The sequence below is a fragment of the Eretmochelys imbricata genome, chromosome 9 (genome assembly GCF_965152235.1).
Source record: "Eretmochelys imbricata isolate rEreImb1 chromosome 9, rEreImb1.hap1, whole genome shotgun sequence".
In the NCBI taxonomy this organism is placed as follows: Eukaryota; Metazoa; Chordata; order Testudines; family Cheloniidae; genus Eretmochelys; species Eretmochelys imbricata.
The window spans coordinates 102762458-102781068 of NC_135580.1; the positions used below are offsets into that span (position 1 = coordinate 102762458).

Below are 18611 nucleotides of genomic sequence, written 5' to 3' on the forward strand. Positions count from 1 at the left end.
GAATGGCGCTGCAAGTACCCGAGCTGCTCCCCTCTCCCCACCCCCAATTCTTGGTGGCTTGGCCCTCCAGCTCAGCCACAAGAGGCCCCCCCGCCCCTCCCTGACGGGGTATCAAAGTCCAAACCAAGCCAGTTTCCTGTCTCACTGTAAGCTAGACACAGCCTGGCTTCCCAAGAGTCTCACTTCTCTTCATCTCCTTTTCAGCCCATCCTCTGGACTCACCCCTCCTAAGCCTCCTGGGGCAGCCTCCTTCCTGGGCTGTGTGGGGGCCCCACAACAACCCGCTTTGGTGGGCTCCCCAGCCTGGGAACTCTCTGTTTAGAGTTGCCTGCCCTCTTCTCCTTCCCAGGGCCCCTCCCTGCGCAGCTGAGCTCCTTCCCCTGGCAGCCCTCCCTGCTCACTTCGTGGCAAACTCTGCCACTTTCCTTCTCCCCTCTTGGCCTCTCCCAGGGCTCCTCCTTGGCCGCAGGCCTGGGAAGGGTGAGCCCAGTCCTTTCTGGGGCTGCCTTTGCCTCAGGGGCTTTCCCTCAGTCCCCCGGCATTGTGGCTCTGCTGGGGCATCTCAGCCTGCAAGTCTCTGCCGAGCTCCCCCTCACCAACCCACTGGCTGCCTGTCCACTTCTGTCTCCCACATGCCTGAGTGGGCTCTTTGTCCCCTGACCCCATGGGGTGCTGGGCTGCATCTGGCATCACCGGAAGGACCAGCTCACCCTGTGACTCGTCTCTGGCCTGGTGGACGCTATGCCATGGACACATGGGGATTACGTCTGCCGGAGGCAGGAGATGGGCCGAGATGGGCCATTGGCCTGCGGCAGTCAGGGTTCAAGTGTGTTCAAACCTCTCAGGCTGGCTCGGAAAAGACTTCTCACCGGGCCCTCCTCTGGCCGAAGCCAGGCCTGCTGTGGCCAGGACCATAGTGCGGCGGCAGCAGCCTGGTAACCCTCGCAGGGAACTCGGTGCGTGTCTGGGAGCAGAGCGCTCTGCTGTGGCCATGCTGGTGCCTGGGGAAGCTCCCAGGGACCTACCGCCATGGAGTGCTGGCCCGGTCTGACTGCTCCTTGCACCCCCTCAAAGCCGACTCCTGCAACCTCAGCAAGCTGCCTCTGGGCTCTGCATGTGGGTGCCCCTAGCAAGGGTCGTCTAAGCAATGCTGTGTCGGGACCTCTATCCCAGAGCCCCTGCCATGGGACCAATGCCAACACTGCCCCACAGAGCCTGGGCATGCTGGAACTGGGTCGTGGCTGGCCTGCAGCCCTACTCTTCATGCCGCCCTCCACGGCTGCATTCCCAGATCTGCCCCGCAGTGCGGAGAGTCCCTGTCCCCACAAACCCCCAGCCGGCTTCTCTGCTGCCTTTCGACTGGGCTGCTCCAGCCTCTCTTAGGAGCAGGAGACCTGAATGCTGAGCCCTGAAACAGCGCCCAGACAGGCGCGTCACAGCCCCTGCCCTGCCCCTGCTCAGACATATCTAGTTAGTAACGCCTGAATTGCAACACCAGTCCCACCCCACTGCTGTTATCGCCCAGCCCTGGCCCTGTCTAGTCTGCCCCGCCCACTGGAATCACTGTCCCTGCTCCCCGCCTACTCCCCGCAGCCCATTTACCCCCTCCAAGGCTCCTCGGTCCACCTCCATCTCCCAGCCCATCTCCCCAGACTCCTCTGCCTGCCTCGCCTTCCCTGATGCTGTCACCATGTGTGTGTGGTAGGAATGTCCCTGCAGCTCTCCAGACCTCCTTCCCTGGTGCTGTCTGTTCCACAGGCAGAGCTCCTCTTATGGACGGACATCTCAGCCCTCCTTCCTCCTCACTGCTAGCTCATAATTTATGGCCACCTTAAAAGTGTTGTCAAGTCCCTCCCTTTTCCAGGCTCTGCAGCGCACGGCTTGTATGGTCTAAGTTTGTGCAGCACCTGGCACAGCCAGGCCCACGACGACAATACAAACAATTTTAACACTTCTGTCGAGGGCAGGGGGGAGTTGGCAGCAAGACAGGCTGGGTTCAGTTTTTTAGGGGTTCCTAAAGGCTCAACCTCAGCTCAAGCCCCCATTCAGAAACTTGGGAACCTATATACGCCGCCCAGGGCGCCTCTGATAGGCAATAGCTTCCGTCTCACAAGCCCTGTGCCCAGGGGTTCAAAACCAACCCTTGGGGGGAGGGGAGACAACACAATAAACATGGGCCAACCTGCAAGTAATAATTCACTTACACCCCTTCAGTCAGACCCAGTGTTCCCTCTAATTTTGTATGTCCATGTACAGAATGAATTTTGTTATGTGCATCAATATGGAGGCGATGTGTGACACATTACCTTCATATTGGGGCACATAACAAAATTCATGTGGCAGGGGTGGGGCCGAGGGGTTCAGAGTGTGGGAGGGGGCTTAGGGCTGGAGCAGAGGGTTGGGGTGCAGGGGCGGGTGAGGGCTCTGGCTGGGGGTGTGGGCTCTGGGGTGGGGCCGGGGATGAGGGGTTTGGGGTGTGGGAGGGGGCTCAGGGCTGGGACAGAAGTTGGGGTGTGGGCTCTGGGGTGGGGCTGAGGATGAGAGGTTTGGGGGTGCAGGCTGCCCCAGGGCTGCAGTGGGGAGAGAGGACTTCTCCCTGGCTGCAGCAGGGAGTCGGGGTCAGGTGAGAGACACTTCTCCCTGGCTGCAGCAGGTCCATGCTGAGGGAGAGGCATCTCTCCCCGCCACAGCCCTGTGCGGGGCTTAATAGGCAGCTGCATGGCCGCCCAGCTTATAGGGAATTTAGGTAAAACCCTCCTGCCCCAGGGCCTGCCCAGCAGCCCAAGCTCAGGCCTTCCCCAGCCGCTGCACCTGGCTCATGATGAGCTCTTGTGGCTGGTCTCAGGCCATGCAACTCCCCTGAGCTCTGCACCAGCCGTCAGCCCAGGCTAGGCCAGCTGGAGTCACCGCTTAGCGCAGGAGCAGCGACACCCGGCCTTTGCAGCAAATAACCCCACTCCATTTCCCAGCCGGGCCAGAGCGACCCAGCGCCGCCGGGGCGGTTCTCCTGTCCGCCCTTTCCCAAGAGAGTCAAGAGTCTTTTATTGCCCACAAACTCAAAATTTAACTGTATTTTAACCAAAACAGCCCCAAATGCCGTAGAACTGAAATGCGAATGAGGCCTGTCCCCGCAGTCAGCTCCCCAGCAGACAGCAGCAGAGAGCATCCCCTCCCCCGTTGGAGCCCTGTCTCACCCCGTGGGGCCCCCTGCTCCCCTGGGTGCAATGGGGAGCTCCCTGCCCTCCAGAGCTCCAGCGCTCGAGGCTCCCACAAGACATTCCTCCTGAGCACGCGTCCCATGGCTGCACTAGCCCTGCTGCCGGCTCTGCTCTGGCAGCCTGAGCCCTGCCCTGTCTCCCGTCCCAGGTGCTTGGGGCTCTTGGCAGAGCCCAGAGCTCCTCCCTAGAGAGCGGCCCAGGAGCCTGTAGGGGTGCCGGGGCGCGAGCAAGGAGCCGCGCTCCGCTGGCTTGGCTGGCCCTGGTGCCAGCAGATTCTGAATGCCATTTTTGCTCTTCACACAACCAAGCAGCAAGGACCCGCACAGGTGCAGAGGGGTCCCATTACTCAGACCCCTTCCCGCATGCCGTGCCGGGCCTAGCCCCACACCCACTGCCACTCCAGAGGGGCTGGGGACTTCTCAAACACACAGTGCAGCGAAGGCCACTGGGACGCTCACAAATTATTGAAAGGGATATGCCCCAATGCTCATGGAGTCCGACCTGCAGCAGGGGCCAGGCTTTCCATGTGTCAATATTGGGCTCGTGGCTAGGGCACCGGGCTGGGACCCAGTACATCATTTCCCAGCTCTGCCCCGGCCAGCTGTGTGACCCGGGAAGTCACTGACTCTCCCTGGGCCCCGCTCCCTGCTGGAGAGGGGTGCACGTACAGGAATGGCAGTACCCAGCAAGAGGGACACAAGAGAGGCTGCTCTCCCCTGCCTGCAGAGCTGTCTGGCAAAGCTGTGATGTCTCCCCCGGCGTGGCAGACGCTCATCTCTCGCGGCACAGCGGGCTGGCGGTTCTTGGCCTCTTATGGCCCGCGGTGCAGCAGAGGGCATGACAATGCAAGGCCTTGGGTGGTCCCAAGAATGGAGGCTCCTGCATGCCCGGCCGGGACACTGGGCTCTGACACAGTGTTCTCGTTCCAAGAAGGAGCTGCCAGTTGCTAGATGTTTGTCAGAAGCCACCACAGTGACTGATACCAGCTCTGCACTGTGGTGAGGGGCTGGCCTGCCTCACCCCTAGTCAGCCCTCTGACCCACCTCCTGGCAGCAGCTGTGCACCAGAGCTCCCCAAGACAGGCCCCTGAACATTGCTCGCTACATCGTGTGCTTCAGCCACCAGGGAGCTCTGGGGCCACAGCGAGCCGTCCCGTCAGCGAGAGCCCGGCTTGTTCTCTGGGCCCCGGGGAGCCGTCCCATCAGTGAGAGCCCGGCTTCTTCACTGGGCCCCAGGGCCCTGGCGAGCCGTCCCATCAGTGAGAGCCCGGCTTCTTCACTGGGCCCTGGGGCCCTGGCGAGCTGTCCCGTCAGCGAGAGCCCGGCTTGTTCTCTAGGCCCTGGGGCCCTGGCGAGCCGTCCCGTCAGCGAGAGCCTGGCTTGTTCACTGGGCCCCGGGGAGCCGTTCCGTCAGAGAGATCCCGGCTTGTTCTCTAGGCCCCGGCGAGCTGTCCCATCAGCGAGAGCCCGGCTTGTTCTCTAGGCCCCGGGGCCCTGGCGAGCCGTCCCGTCAGCGAGAGCCCGGCTTGTTCTCTGGGCCCTGGCGAGCCGTCCCGTCAGCGAGAGCCCGGCTTGTTCTCTAGGCCCCGGCGAGCCGTCCCGTCAGCGAGAGCCCGGCTTGTTCTCTGGGCCCTGGCGAGCCGTCCCGTCAGCGAGAGCCTGGCTTGTTCTCTGGGCCCTGGGGCCCTGGCGAGCCGTCCCGTCAGCGAGAGCCCGGCTTGTTCACTGGGCCCCGGGGAGCCGTTCCGTCAGCGAGAGCCCGGCTTGTTCTCTAGGCCCCGGCGAGCTGTCCCATCAGCGAGAGCCCGGCTTGTTCTCTGGGGCCCTGGGCCCTGGGGAGCCGTCCCATCAGCGAGAGCCCGGCTTGTTCTCTAGGCCCCGGGGCCCTGGCGAGCCATCCCGTCAGCGAGAGCCCAGCTTGTTCACTGGGGCCCTGGGGAGCAGTCCCATCAGCGAGAGCCCGGCTTGTTCTCTGCGGCCCTGGGCCCTGGGGAGCCGTCCCATCAGTGAGAGCCCGGCTTGTTCTCTAGGCCCCGGGGCCCTGGCGAGCCGTCCCATCAGCGAGAGCCCGGCTTGTTCTCTGGGCCCTAGCGAGCCGTCCTGTCAGCGAGAGCCCGGCTTGTTCTCTGGGGCCCTGGGCGCTGGCGAGCCGTCCCGTCAGCGAGAGCCCGGCTTGTTCTCTGGGGCCCTGGGCCCTGGGGAGCCGTCCCATCAGCGAGAGCCCGGCTTGTTCTCTAGGCCCCGGGGCCCTGGCGAGCCGTCCCATCAGCGAGAGCCCGGCTTGTTCTCTGGGCCCCGGCGAGCCGTCCCGTCAGCGAGAGCCCGGCTTGTTCTCTAGGCCCCGGCGAGCCGTCCCGTCAGCGAGAGCCCGGCTTGTTCTCTGGGCCCTGGGGACAATCACCTCTGCAGATGGGCCGTGAGCTGGCGTCTCCCTGTGGCAGTGTGAGGCTCTGGCCGTGGTCCCCAGAGCTCGTTAGGGGGCAGTGGAGAGAGCACCCCAGTGGGGTTCCTGGCCACAGATGGCATGCCAGGAGGGCAGGGACCCGGACTCGTTCTCATGGGCAAGGTGGGAGCGGGCACGGGGCTGGGCCTGGCTGGAATGCAGGACACTGGCACTTTGTTTGGCAGGGGGTAGGCGGAAGTCAGGGCGTTTGATCTGAATTCTACAGTGTGTTGTTCCCATAAAGGCCTCATTGTATGTGAATAGTTTATAAAGCAGCATATGACTTCCCAGTGCAGGGCAGCGGCAGATAGAGACAAGGGCAGGCAGCGCGGGGGGCTGAGCCGCGCACACTCCTGCCTGGAGACATGAGAGCTTAGCGGGGACCCTTCTGGGCTGCTCAGAAAGGACACACTCCTCACCACAAGGTAACATGGCCGCTACAGGGCCCCGGTCCGTCTCCTGCTCTTGGCCCTCTGCAGAGCTCTGCACGGGAGCCAGCGGCACAGGCGGAGCCGACGGGCAGAGGCAGGCGATGGCTGCAAGTCGTGTTTCTGGGTCCGTCCGGGGCTGGTAGCCCCAGCAGGGGGATGGACATTCGTCCGCTGGGCACACAGCGGCTGCTCCCAGTGCTCTGGCAGGGGGCAGGGAGGAGTCGTAGGGGTCCTGGTGCCATTCTGTTCTGATGGTTTGTGCCACGTTCTCCTGGTCTTGGCTCTCCCAGGGCTCAGGCTAGAGTCTGGAGAAGGGGGCAGGCAGCAGGGCGCTGTGCCCTGAGCTCTCTGCTCCTGCAGGGCCGGGCTGCGGGTGGAGAGCAGAGCCCCTGACTGTGCCTCCCCCATGCTGGGGGACAGCAGCAACCAGGGCGCATGCCAGGGAAAGCTGCACTCCCTCACCACTCCTGAGGGGGAACAGCCGCCCCATAGGTCAGGGCCCACCCTTGTCCTCCAGCCAGCAGGCCCTAAATCCCAACCCAGAGTGCCCTGCGGGGCGGAGGGGGGCACTGCTGCAATTAATATGCAAATGAGCAATCCAATCAGTACACCTTCCCCAGGCCTCAATCGCTACATGACATTCAATGTATTCTAAGCTGCTCCTACCTCGTCAGCTTCACCGTGCTGCAGCCGGGGGGCTGAAATTACAGGGCAAAGCTGGAGGGTCAGACAACTGGGGCAAGGGCAGGGGGTTTGGAGCTAGGGAGCCCCAGGAGGAGGGAGGGGATGAGCATATTAGTTGGATTCTCCTGTGAAATGATCAGCAATGAGAGTGCACTATATCGAGAATGAAAAGCACATTGTGAGTGTAACCCACACACCTCCTGGGGGTGGTTTCTGTCCCATTTAGCGGCACTGAGACCACTTTGAGAGAGAGAGAAAATGAGTCTGCAGTACAGCCTTAGCTAAGAGCCAGTTGTCTTTGAGCACATGCTGTAGAAGCTCATGCACTAAGCTCCAGAGGCTCCAGGCTTGATCCTGCCCGTTGACAACCAGGGTCTGTCGGCGTTACGTTAGGTTTCAGAGTCAACGCTTCACTGAGGTGTCAGGATTAGCTCCCACCTCCCTGTGCTCGTTTCAGACTGCCTGCAGACTCTGGCAGAGAGCATGGTGTTTGTTTCAGTGGTCAACATTCTCCAGACTTCCTTTACAAGCATGAGGGCTAGAAACTCAGACCAAGAGTGTCGCTAGTGGTGACTCAATTTGGGTGCCCACCTGCAGACACTCAGGCCTAACGTACAGAGTGGTCGGCTCCCCAGCTACCACTGGCCAGGCCTTGTGGACACTCGCGTCAACAGAGGAAAGGGCTAAGTAAGAAGCATGGTGAATGCTGCCCCTGGAGCCTCGACTGCTTTTGGCCTCTGGTCTCCATTCCTCTCAGCCCACAGGGCCCATCCCTAGGGTCTCTGGGCTGCTAACTTGACCTCCTGCTGCTGTCTCTTGCAGGCGTGAGGCACGATGAATTGGGCAGGCCTCTACACAGTGCTGAGTGGCGTGAACCGCCATTCCACTGCCATTGGGCGCATCTGGCTTTCTGTCATCTTCATCTTCAGGATCATGGTGCTGGTGGTGGCAGCTGAGAGTGTCTGGGGGGATGAGAAAACTGCCTTCACTTGCAACACGCAGCAGCCAGGCTGCAACAGCGTCTGCTACGACCACTTCTTCCCCATCTCCCACGTGCGGCTGTGGGCCTTGCAGCTGATCCTAGTCACCACACCCGCCCTGCTAGTGGCCATGCACGTGGCCTACCAGCAGCACCAGGAGAAGAAGCTGCTGGTGCTGACAGGGCATGGCGACACCAAGCACCTCGAGGAGGTGAAGAAGCACAAGATGCGCATCTCAGGCTCCCTGTGGTGGACGTACACCTGCAGTGTGATATTCCGACTCCTCTTCGAGGCTGTCTTCATGTACATCTTCTACATGATCTACCCTGGCTACCAGATGATCCGGCTGGTCAAGTGTGAGGCCTACCCGTGCCCCAACACCGTCGACTGCTTCATCTCCCGGCCCACCGAGAAGACCATCTTCACTGTCTTCATGCTGGCCACCTCAGGCATCTGCATCATCCTCAACATGGCCGAGCTGGTGTACCTGGTGGTGCGGGCCTGTGCCCGCCGGGCCCAGCAGGACTCCAACCCCCCATCAGGGAAGAGCTCCTTATATGGCCACAAGCTCTCCCCCGAGTACAAGCAGAATGAGATCAACCAGCTGCTGACAGAGCAGGACAGCTCCCTCAAGGACATGCTGCGTCGCAATCCGGGGCTGCAGGAGAAGAGCGATCGCTGCTCCGCCTGCTAGAGGCGCCAGCTCCCTTGGGTGGGGCCCTGGCACACAAGGCCCCTACCCCTCAGCCCTCCACCGGGAGCCATGGGGGACAGGCTCTGGCGGGAGATGAAGAGCATTGAACGGAGCCTGTTGGTACACTCACAACTGCCTGAGCTCTGGCCCTAGGACACTGCCAACTTGCGCACGGTGTCGTGCCAAGCCCTTCACCCCCCACTGCCATGGGCCCCCAGCCACACACAAGCCAAGTCCTTTTCACACCCTGAAACCCATTAGAAGGGCTGGGGTAGCTGCAGAGCTCTCAGAACTTGCCTTAATTCATTGTGTGATGCCCCCCAAGCCGTACTGGTGCCCCCAACAGAGGCCCTGTCTCCCAGAGGGAAAGGAGCCATCCCCACTGCGGGGCCCAGCCAGTGGGTCCGAGCGAGGGTCAGTTTCCTGTGGCAGAGAACACCAGGTGGGGCCTGGCGGTTGGAGTACCAGAGGTGTAGGCCATTAAAGCTGTATCTCAGGAGCTGACTCTCTCTCTCTGTCACCGGGGGTTTGGTGAGGGCTCAGGATCCCTGGGGCAGCGGGACTGCAGGCCCCCCCAAACCTCGCCAGGTCAGCCCGCTGGGCCAGCTCCTTCCTGTCCTGCTTGGGGCTGGGCCAAGCACACACTGAACAGGGAGCTGCATTCCCCCCCCCCCCCCCCCAACAGCTGCCAAGCCTTCCGGGCATCCCACGGCAGCCAGGCCCTTCCCCTGTGTCCTGCAGGCCAGTGTGGTATCCGGGGGCTGCTCGGACCTGTCCAGCCCCGTAATGCTGACAGAAGGCGTGCAGAGCGCCCAGGGTCTGTGAGCAGCCTGTGAGCATCCTTGGACAGCATGGGATGCCTCTCCAGCAGCATGCACAGCAGGACAGCTTTCTCCCCCAGGGCCAGGCCCCATCTCACTGCACATGTAAGTCCCAGACCCCTCTGCCCCCTGCTCAACGGGGCACACTCACAGGCCAGAGACCACTTCAAAGCCCAGCTCTGTGACATACCAGGGCACAATCCAGACTAGTTGGGGGCTGTGTCACCCCTGCCCTGCAACCTTGGGTGCCTTGCTGTAGCAGCTCCCACTTGGGCCACTCACGAATAGCCTCCAGCATGCAGGGCACCCCCTGAGTGTCGGTGTGAAACTGCACCCAGCCAGCCACACCCTGGCTCTCACCAGTCTTGGTTACACTGCGAGGTGACCCCAGCACACCCCCAGTCCTGGATCTTCCCCCAGAAATATACATTCTGTATGCCCAGCCCTGGCCCGGACGGTGCAAATATATTAAGTCCAATATTCCTTTAAAGGAATAATAGGCCAGTCTATTACCTTAGATAGTTCTTCAGACAGTTCACTTAAACACACTGGCTTAGATAAAATAGCCAAACATGTTTATTAACTACAAGGAGAGAGATTTGAAGTGAGTACAAGTAACAAGGCATAAAAGTCAGAAATGGTTAGAAGAAACTAAAGAGAAGCCGTTTGGTGGTGCCTCGTTTAACAAACTACAGCAGAGTCAAGCAAAGCTTCTCACCACATGCTGCAGCAGATTACTGTCCAAATGCTCAGGTCAGGACCCTCCCCAGAGTCCAACAGCTGCTTCCTTCTGCTCTTCAGGTGCAGTAAATGTGATTGAGGGGCAGAGGGGAGGCGCATTGGGGTGTTTGGCCCTCCAAAAACATTTCCAGCTGGCACCAGGAGCCCCAAAATGTCTAGATGGAAGGATGTTCCTTGCTGTTTTTTTCTTATCTGTTTGAGCTTCATTTCCCTGCCTGCTTGATGATTCTGTTTCCTGCTTAAAGACAAATGAAGCAGAGTGTGCTCCTTTGTGTAGGACAGACCTGTCTGCCTGGGCTGGCTGTGGAACATGTGCACCATCCAGGGGAACCCTACCACTGCACATTTTACCAGGATGCTACTGACCAGCAGATGAGTTTTCACAGGATTCCTGTGCAAAAGGTGATTCCAATAGTGAGCAGGTGTGAATACAGTCCTGCCCCCCAGCCCTGTGGGTGAGGCATGCTCACAGGCCAGGGATCCCACGGCAGCCCAGCCCGCAGGTTGTGCCGCATAGCCCTGGGGCAGGGCCTGTCGGCACCCAGCCCACCTGCTCACCACAGGCAACAGCCACCAGAGTTGGGGCTCAGGGGAGACATCAAGGGACCCCCTCAGAAGCTGGGGGAGGGGCTACTCCCTGATAGCCTGGGTGGAGGCTTAGCAGGGTGGGCTGTTCCCTGCTAGCCTAGGGCTGGGGTGGGGCTCAGCAGAGGGGGCTGCTCCATGCTAGCCTGGAGGGCAGATCAGCAAAGGGGGCTGCTCTCTGCTAGCCTGGGACTGGGGCGGACTCAGCTGTATGAGTCTTTCATTTTCATGAATGGTTTTACAAGGTAATTTCTCCCCTAGCTGGCTGGACATGGGGCCCCTGAGGGGAGGGCAAAGGAGGCACTGAGCCTTACATGTGTGGGGGGACACCATGCTGGAGGAGAGGACGGGGGCACCACGCTCGGGAGAGCTCCATGCAGCTGAGGCCGTGGAGCATGCAGGGTGCTGCGTGGTGTGGAGCAGGGACATAGCCCAGCCCAGGCCTGTCCGGCCCCCTTGCTGACAGTACCACACTTGGGCCGCACATGCAGCCCCTCGACCTGCCCCAGACAGACAGGGCTGCGGAGGGCAGGGCAGCATGGTCACCACAACTGGCCCTTGCACTGAGCAGATACAAGGGCCTTGTCTCTGCCCAGAGAGCAGCCTGGCACTGGTCGCTGTCCCCAGGCACCGGGCAGCCCCGGGAGGCAGCAACACATTCCCAGCCTGCTGCATGGCTCCAGGCACTTTCTTGGCCACAGAAATGCTGGGGGCAAGCAGTGCCCCGCAGGTACAGAGACTGGCATGAGCCAGGGGATAGGGCACACTGAGGGGCTGAGGGAGACACCAAGTCCTGCCAAGTGTCATGGGGCCCCGCACACCCACAGCAGCCAGCCCCCGCCCCATTCTGACGCTAACCCCAGCCCAGATTACAGGAGGGCAAGGCTGGCTCACACCTGCTGCTGGGCCGAGTCGGCCACTTACCCGCCCCGCTGGGTATAGGGTAGTGAGGCCTCAGGGCGCCTGCAGAGCACAGGGCACCACCCTCCCCAGCTGCCGAGGCTGACCCACGCCCTGGCAGGGTGTCTGCGCTACGCAGGCTGCAGGCAAGGAGAATGGTGCCCCACAGCACCTCGCCCTGGGCCAGCATGCAGCCCCCGTCACCTACCCTGCTGTGGCACCAATAGCCCCCCAGCCCTCCCACCCTGCTCCAGCCTCCCCATCTCCCCAACCCCCCTGCTCCTGAGCCACCAGACCGCACCTGCCCCATGCCATGACTTACCTGACGGTAATGGCTACTGGTTTCGGAAACGTGCCAGCTGCAGGTTTTGCTGTTACACTGGCCCCACCCAGCAGCTGCAATCAGCCCACAGGCAGAGATCGCATGGGGGGCAGTGCCCGAGGCTCCAGCAATGGCAGGGAAATGAGTCAGTGACACAGACCCAGAGGAAACCCCCCCCCCGGTTGCAGAGGAAGGCAAACAACCCAACATTCCTGCCAGTCTGACCTGGGGGAAATTCCTTCTCCCCCCCCCCCCCCGGCCCCCACACAGTGATCACAGCCATGGGCATGTGAGCACGAACCAGCCTGCCATGCACCTGAGAGAGAGACTGCTCAGGGCTACCTCCAAGCCCTACCCGCCCGCCCTGGCTCCATCTCCAGCCGTGGCCAGCCCCAATGCTGCAGAGCCAGGAGAGGCTGACATCCTGGGGACCACCGAGACCAGACAGGGTTTCCTCACCACCGCCCTGTGGCCTTGTGGCCTTTGCACTCATCAGCTCCCTGACACCAGTCACCTGCCCTCCAACACAAGGTCCCCCCGGCTTTCCCCCGCCTCGGCACTCTGCAGGGTGACCCATCTCCCAAAAGCCGTATGTCCTGCGTTCTTACGGAACAGACACGGGCTGGCTCCCTCTGGCTCAGTGCCTGGCCGGGCTCAAACCCAGCCCTCAGCCCCTGCATGCCTTGGCACACCCACCACACAGTTTGCTTGGGGTGAAAATAAACAGGAAAGTATTGAACAGAAAAGTCACAGATTCAAAACTGAACTAGTGAGAGGGCCAAACGTCCGAGCTACCCAGGGAATAGCCACAGCTGCGCCCCCAGGCTTCACAGGGTCACATTAGATACAAATCCCTTTCCTCAGTTTCCCAGCAGGAGGCCCCAGCTCAGGGGGGTCCAGCACTCACAGCCAGCCTTCCGCCGCCAGACTCCCGCGAGTGCTGCATGAAAATGCCTCCCTTCCAAACCTGCTGTTCAAATGCTTTTTCCTAAGGCCCCGGTGACTCGTGCCTTGCTCTTGTCCATTTCCAGTTGTTTCAGTGTCCTTCCACTGACACTCATGGGCCACCATTCTCTGTTCCTGGGCGGGAGGATATTTCTCTGAAAACATTCGCTCAATGCACTGTGTGCATCGGAGCGAACAGAATGTTAGGAACCAATGGAAAGGGATAGCTAAAGACAGTAAAAATCATATTGCCACTGTATAAATCCATGGTATGCCCACATCTTGAATACTGTGTGCAGTTCTGGTTGCCCATTCTCAAAAAAGCAATATTAGAATTGGAAAAGGTGCAGAGAAGAGCAACAAAAATGATGAGGGGTGTGGAGCAGCTTCCGTATGAGGTGTGATGAAAAAGACTGGGACTGTCTCTCAGAAAAGAGACGACTAAGGGGCGAGTTGACAGAGGTCTATAAAATCATGCCTGGGGGGAAGAAAGTGCCTAGGGATGTGTTATTTACCCCTTCGCATAACCCAAGAACCAGGGGGCACCCAATGAAATTACTGGGCAGCAGGTTTAAAACAAACAAAAGGAAGTATTTCTTCACACAATGCACAGTCAATGTAGGAACTTGTTGCCAGGGGATGCTGAGCAGGCCAAAATGATAACTGGGTTCACAAAAGCATGAGACTAACGCATTTATTTGGGCATAAACTTTCGTGAGCTAGAACTCACTTCATCAGGTGCATGCATCTGATGAAGTGGGTTCTAGCCCACAAAAGCTTATGCCCAAATAAATGTGTTCGTCTCTATGGTGCCACAAGGACTCCTCATTGTTTTTGCTGATACAGACTAACACGGCTACCACTCTGAAAAGAATGAGACATTCCTGGAGGACAGGTCCATCGATGGCTATTAGCCAGAGGTCAGGGACCTGCTCTGCCCTGGGTCAGAACAGTCACTGCAGGAGGTGTCCCTGGTGCCTGGGCTTGGTGTCCCTGCTGCTGGGGGTGCAGCGTGTGGGCATGTAGCCAGGCTGTGCCCTGGAACAGGTAGAGGGGGCCGTCCCACAGCTGGCCCAGGACAGGGTTTATGCTGGGGATGTGTCTGGTATTTCGTGGATCTCATGGGGCAGGCTGAGCCCCAGAACCCCAACCACCCAGTCTCCCTGCCCTCTGAGCTTCTACAAACTGAAGGGGAGGGGCAGCTAACTTCACCTTTACATTATAAATATTAACAAGAGGGCATGCCCCACTGCAGCGAGAAGGGCAAGGAGGGCTTTGCAAGCCTCCACCCTTCCCTGTGCAGGATCCCAGGGGGCACTGGTCCACTGAGCTTTGTTGTGCGACTGCAGCACAGGGCTCTGACTGGAGTGCACCCCAGCTGGGATGCGCCAAGGGCTGCACTGGCCATGCCCGCATACTGGGGCATGGTCCCCCCCAACTCAGGCAAAGCCTTCCCTCTGCGTGGAGGAGCCCAAGGCACCGTGTGAGGATGGCGTCAGAGATGGGGCATTTGCAGAGGCCCCCAGGCCCAGCAGTGCATGGAGCAGGTCGGTCAGGAAAATGACCCTCCAATGGCATTGAGGCGGCCAGAGCCAGTGAATTGCATGGGCTCGGTCACAGAGAGCTCTCCCAACTTGCTGTCCTGACACCCTTCCCTGCAGTAGGGATTATATTTAGAAATGTGCTCAAGCCAAAAATAAAGAGGTAAAAAGGTTTCTCAGTGGCTGTTTCCGCGGTCAGTCACAGGGACAGCCATGAAGCGCCTGCTCCAACAGAACCTGCATAAAACACGCTAGGCAGACAGACAGACAGACTCACACGCCTGCCCCTTGCCAGAGACCAGCCGGACACTTCTGCCCCCAGAAGAGGAGTGGGGACACGTCCTGCTAGGGCTGCGGGGATCTACTACGCAAGAGGCACGGGGCAGCGGAGTTGCCTCCACGGCCACAGGATCTGCAAACGGTGAGGGAGTGTCTTTGTTTTTTGCCTGGCCTGTGGTCTCATGGCACTAGGCACTGGCGTCTGCTCCAATGAGCACAAATGGGCCCCGACCCTGCCCTCCATTTGTCTGTGGGAGAAACCCTGGCCCTTTGCCCCAGACTCGCCCTTGTGTGGCCTTGGCTGCGCAGGGAGCAGCTTTGGGCTAGGCGTCTACCTCAGCTGCCCGTGCTGCAGGACAGGCTCACCGGGCAGCGCTTTGCGAGCCCCAGGTAAAGGGCTTGAGCAGAATGGCTTTGACTTGAATTCTAGCCTTGGAGCTTTCAACCTGGGTTAATCCCTAGAAGAGGAAGCGCAGTGCAGGCTCCCCCCTGCTGCCCAGCCACTTGGCTTCCTCCACAGGGACCTGCTCAGCTGTTCTGTCTAGGAGGCCACTGATTTCCAGCTGCCTTGAGAGGCTGCTGCAGAGCTAGGAACAGAGCTGAGCTGTGCTGAACCTGGGGCCACCGCAGAGCCAGTCCCCAGCAATCAGTGCTCTTAAAGCAGGATACCAGGGCCAAACAGGGGTTAATCCTGGAGGGGTCTTGCAGCCACAGGCTGCTGATGGGCTCAGGTAGCCTCAGGTTAACCCACTCCCTGCCCTGGGTTTGCTCTTGAGCCAGGCACATGGCTTATACAAACACATCCCTGGCCACAAAAGGCAAGCATGGCTGTGCGCTGTATCTGGCTATCAGGCATTGCTGTTCTGGGACCCGAGGGAGGAAGCTCCGGATGCTGGTGTGTGCAGCAGGGCTGGGGAGGGCTCTGCTGTAGGGACGTGCCCAGTGCAGGGTGCCCCCATGCCAGCTTCTCACAGGTCTGGAGCAGTGCAGGGTGCCGGAGTCTCTGGGATGCCGATGTCTGGGCATGTTCCTCTCTTTTAGGATGAGCCGGTATTTGCACTCATGGGTGACTGGAACCTGCTGGGGAGGCTTCTGGAGAGTGCTCAGGAGCACTCCACAGTGGTGGGGAAGGTCTGGCTCACTGTCCTGTTCATTTTCCGTATCCTTGTCTTGGGGGCAGCTGCCGAGAAAGTCTGGGGGGACGAACAGTCGGGCTTCTCCTGCGACACCAAGCAGCCAGGCTGCCAGAACGTCTGTTATGACAAAACCTTCCCCATCTCTCACATCCGCTTCTGGGTGCTGCAGATCATCTTTGTCTCCACCCCCAGCCTCGTGTACCTGGGCCACATCCTGCATCTGGTGCGCATGGCGGAGAAGGAGCAGCAGCGAGAGGAGACTTGGGTGGCCCAGCAGGAACCCCTGGTGCAGCATAAACCTTCCATCAAAGATGTTCATGGCAAAATCCGCCTGCAGGGGGCCATTCTGAGGACTTATATTTGCAACATTGTTTTTAAGATGCTCTTTGAGGTGGGCTTCATTGTGGGCCAATACGCACTGTATGGGTTTGAACTAAAGCCTCTCTACACGTGCAACCGCTGGCCCTGCCCCAACACGGTTAACTGCTACATAGCCCGGCCCACCGAGAAAACCATCTTTGTCCTCTTCATGACGGGGGTGGCCTGCCTGTCTCTGCTCCTCAATCTGATAGAAATGTACCACCTGGGCTCCACCAAGTGCAGGCAGGGGCTGGCAGCCAACCACTGCCAGGCGCCCGACCCCAAGGCCAGCTCCAACACTCCCAGAGAAACAAGCGACCACCACATTCCCCACTGTCCTGTGGCCAACAGCCTTCCCCATCCTGCTGACCCCAGCCTTCCATTGCAGCTATACGCCAGCCAAACAGCTCCCTCTGCGGGCAGGGACAGCCGTGCAGCATGGAGCAGCCGTGAGACAGGCAACCAGGGCCTGGCCATGGAAGAACCATTGCAGCAGGGCAGCAGGTCCAGTAAATCTAGCACTAAGCTGAGACCCAGTGACTTGGCTGTTTAACTGTGGCGGCCCAGCCCTGCACTGAGAGCCGGATGCACTGGCCCAGAGCTGACAGGCAGGGGAAGGGGGCTCTTGTTCCAGACAAGCACTGTTACCGCGAGGCTGCATCACAGGGAGCACAGCTCGGCTCAGGAGCCCGTTGTGTTTCCATGGATGCCATGTTGTCCCCACCATGGAAATACTGGGCCCGTAATACAGACACCAGTGTCCAGGAGCCTGAAACCTGGGCCAGACGTGCACAGCTCAAGCCCTCTCCCCTCAATGGCTCTGCAGCAGCCTTGTGGCTGTCAGGGGCAGGAGGCAGGGAGCCGAGAGGGGTAAGCTCCACACTTGATAGGACGCAGGCAGGGCCTGTAACTTTTCCTTTCCCATGTGACAAGGCCTCAGGGCTGTGTTGGACCTGGGCAGCCCCACTGGTGTTTCCCCTTTTCTAGGTGGAGAGCCCCCCCCCTTTTGCTCCTAGGCAGTAGCAGAGCTCAGGAAGGCCACAGCAGAGACTCACAGTAGATGGCTGCTCAGGGCCAAGAGACCCTTCCAGGCCCTAGCAAGGAGAATGGGACTGGACATAGCCTTTGCCACGCACCTGGGGCCCTGCTGGATGGTCCACAGCTTTGCAGGCTGCTGGTGTAACAGCCTGTCAGGGAAGATGGAGCTGCTCCAAGCAGGAAGGCCTAGGCCCCACTACCACTGCATCCTAGCCATGTGGCTCCTTCCCCAGCCCTGTGCCCCAGCCGGGGCGACTCTCAAACCATCTCTACCTCCCAGGGCAATGTGTGTGGGAAAGCAAAGACTGCAGCTGTGATATTCAGGTGACGTTGAGGTTTCAGCAGCAGCTACAGCTGTTGGACTCCTTCCAAGGCTGCACTGAATCCTGTACTTGGGCACCTCCTGCTGTGACAAGACTGACTTCTCTCTCTTGTGAAAAGTGGAACAAGATGACGTGAGCTCTGCAAAAGGCAGGCACATTGTCCCGTAGCCAAGGCACAGCCCCTAGCAGGAGAGGGGAATTCAGTCCTAAACTGCTTCTCTCTCTGCCCCTGCCCAGGGTATCTGCATACAGGGCCACAGCACAGGGGCAGGAAGGGAACTTCCTGCTGGACAGAGTCTCTGCTCTCCCCAAGAAGGATCCAGGCCCTCGCTCTGCACTGAATGAGAGAGGCCCCTCCCTGCAGCCTTCAGGATTCCTGGGCTTTGCTGTGGGGACAAGGGAGAGAAGGATCCAGGCTTGGGCTACATTACAAGGAAGCGACCTCTGGATTGCAGTTCTGTCTCATCCTCTCTGGTCACTTGCCTTAGCCTTGGAAGGGTCACGTGGGCAGGGAGGTTGCTGCAGGTGTTGCTACGATCGCCATAGTAACATAGGGAAGGGACCATCACTGCAGCTGGAACCAGGGCTAGCGCAGGAAGCTTCTTCCAAGGCCAACAGCAGCTGGAGAGATGGCGCCTGCAGGGCCCACCATTTCATTTCAGCCCCCCAGCACTAGAACAAGTTCAGCTCGTTGCAGGGAGGCTCCGTGAACCTGGACCTAGGGCTGCTTGGCTGTCTCCTGTCCACACTCTCCTCTGGTCCCATGCAGGACTGGTCAGGTTGCCAGCTGCAGAATTGTAGCCTCTGGAGAAGGCTGTGTTGCACACAGGCTGCCCCTCACTCCCTCAAGGGCACAGCCTGGCCACTCCCTGCTTAGCTCACAGGAGATGGAGGCAGGAAGGCCATGGGCCTCTCTCCCGCTCCACATGCAGGCCGGGCCTGCTCCCACCACAATCCGTAGATTCTAATGCCAGAAGCGACAGGCCACCATGGCCACACAGCTTTAGGCCCTACCGCAGGCAGAGCTCGCAGGTCGACCCGTGCTGGGAATTACAGCTCCCAGCTGCTGGATAGGGTGCCCTGGCAGGTGAGCTGCCAGATCTGGTCCTACATCCGGCACAGACCCTGGGATGGATGGCAGGGGCAAGGTGACAGGGATCAGGCATAACTC

The 18611-nt window shown here is 60.0% G+C and overlaps 2 protein-coding genes across 2 annotated transcripts; both read left to right on the forward strand.

Moving 5' to 3' along the window:
- Positions 1–7306: 7306 nt before the first annotated feature.
- GJB1 (gap junction protein beta 1) lies at positions 7307–8449 on the forward strand. Its single transcript, XM_077826507.1, has 2 exons — positions 7307–7334; positions 7605–8449. Exons 1-2 carry the CDS (start codon positions 7307–7309, stop codon positions 8447–8449), a joined length of 873 nt encoding a protein of 290 aa, XP_077682633.1.
- Positions 8450–15645: 7196 nt separating this feature from the next.
- Positions 15646–16632, forward strand: LOC144269777 (gap junction alpha-3 protein-like). The gene has a single exon (XM_077825575.1). It carries the CDS (start codon positions 15646–15648, stop codon positions 16630–16632), a length of 987 nt encoding a protein of 328 aa, XP_077681701.1.
- The last annotated feature ends 1979 nt before the right edge of the window (positions 16633–18611 follow it).

Excerpts from the sequence above, each read along its gene's own strand:
- GJB1 (XM_077826507.1), top strand. The coding sequence starts at position 7,307 with ATGAGGGCTAGAAACTCAGACCAAGAGT. Across the intron at positions 7,335-7,604 it reads TAGAAACTCAGACCAAGAGT|GCACGATGAATTGGGCAGGC; the intron begins GTCGCTAGTGGT and ends TGCAGGCGTGAG.
- LOC144269777 (XM_077825575.1), top strand. The coding sequence starts at position 15,646 with ATGGGTGACTGGAACCTGCTGGGGAGGCTTCTGGAGAGTGCTCAGGAG.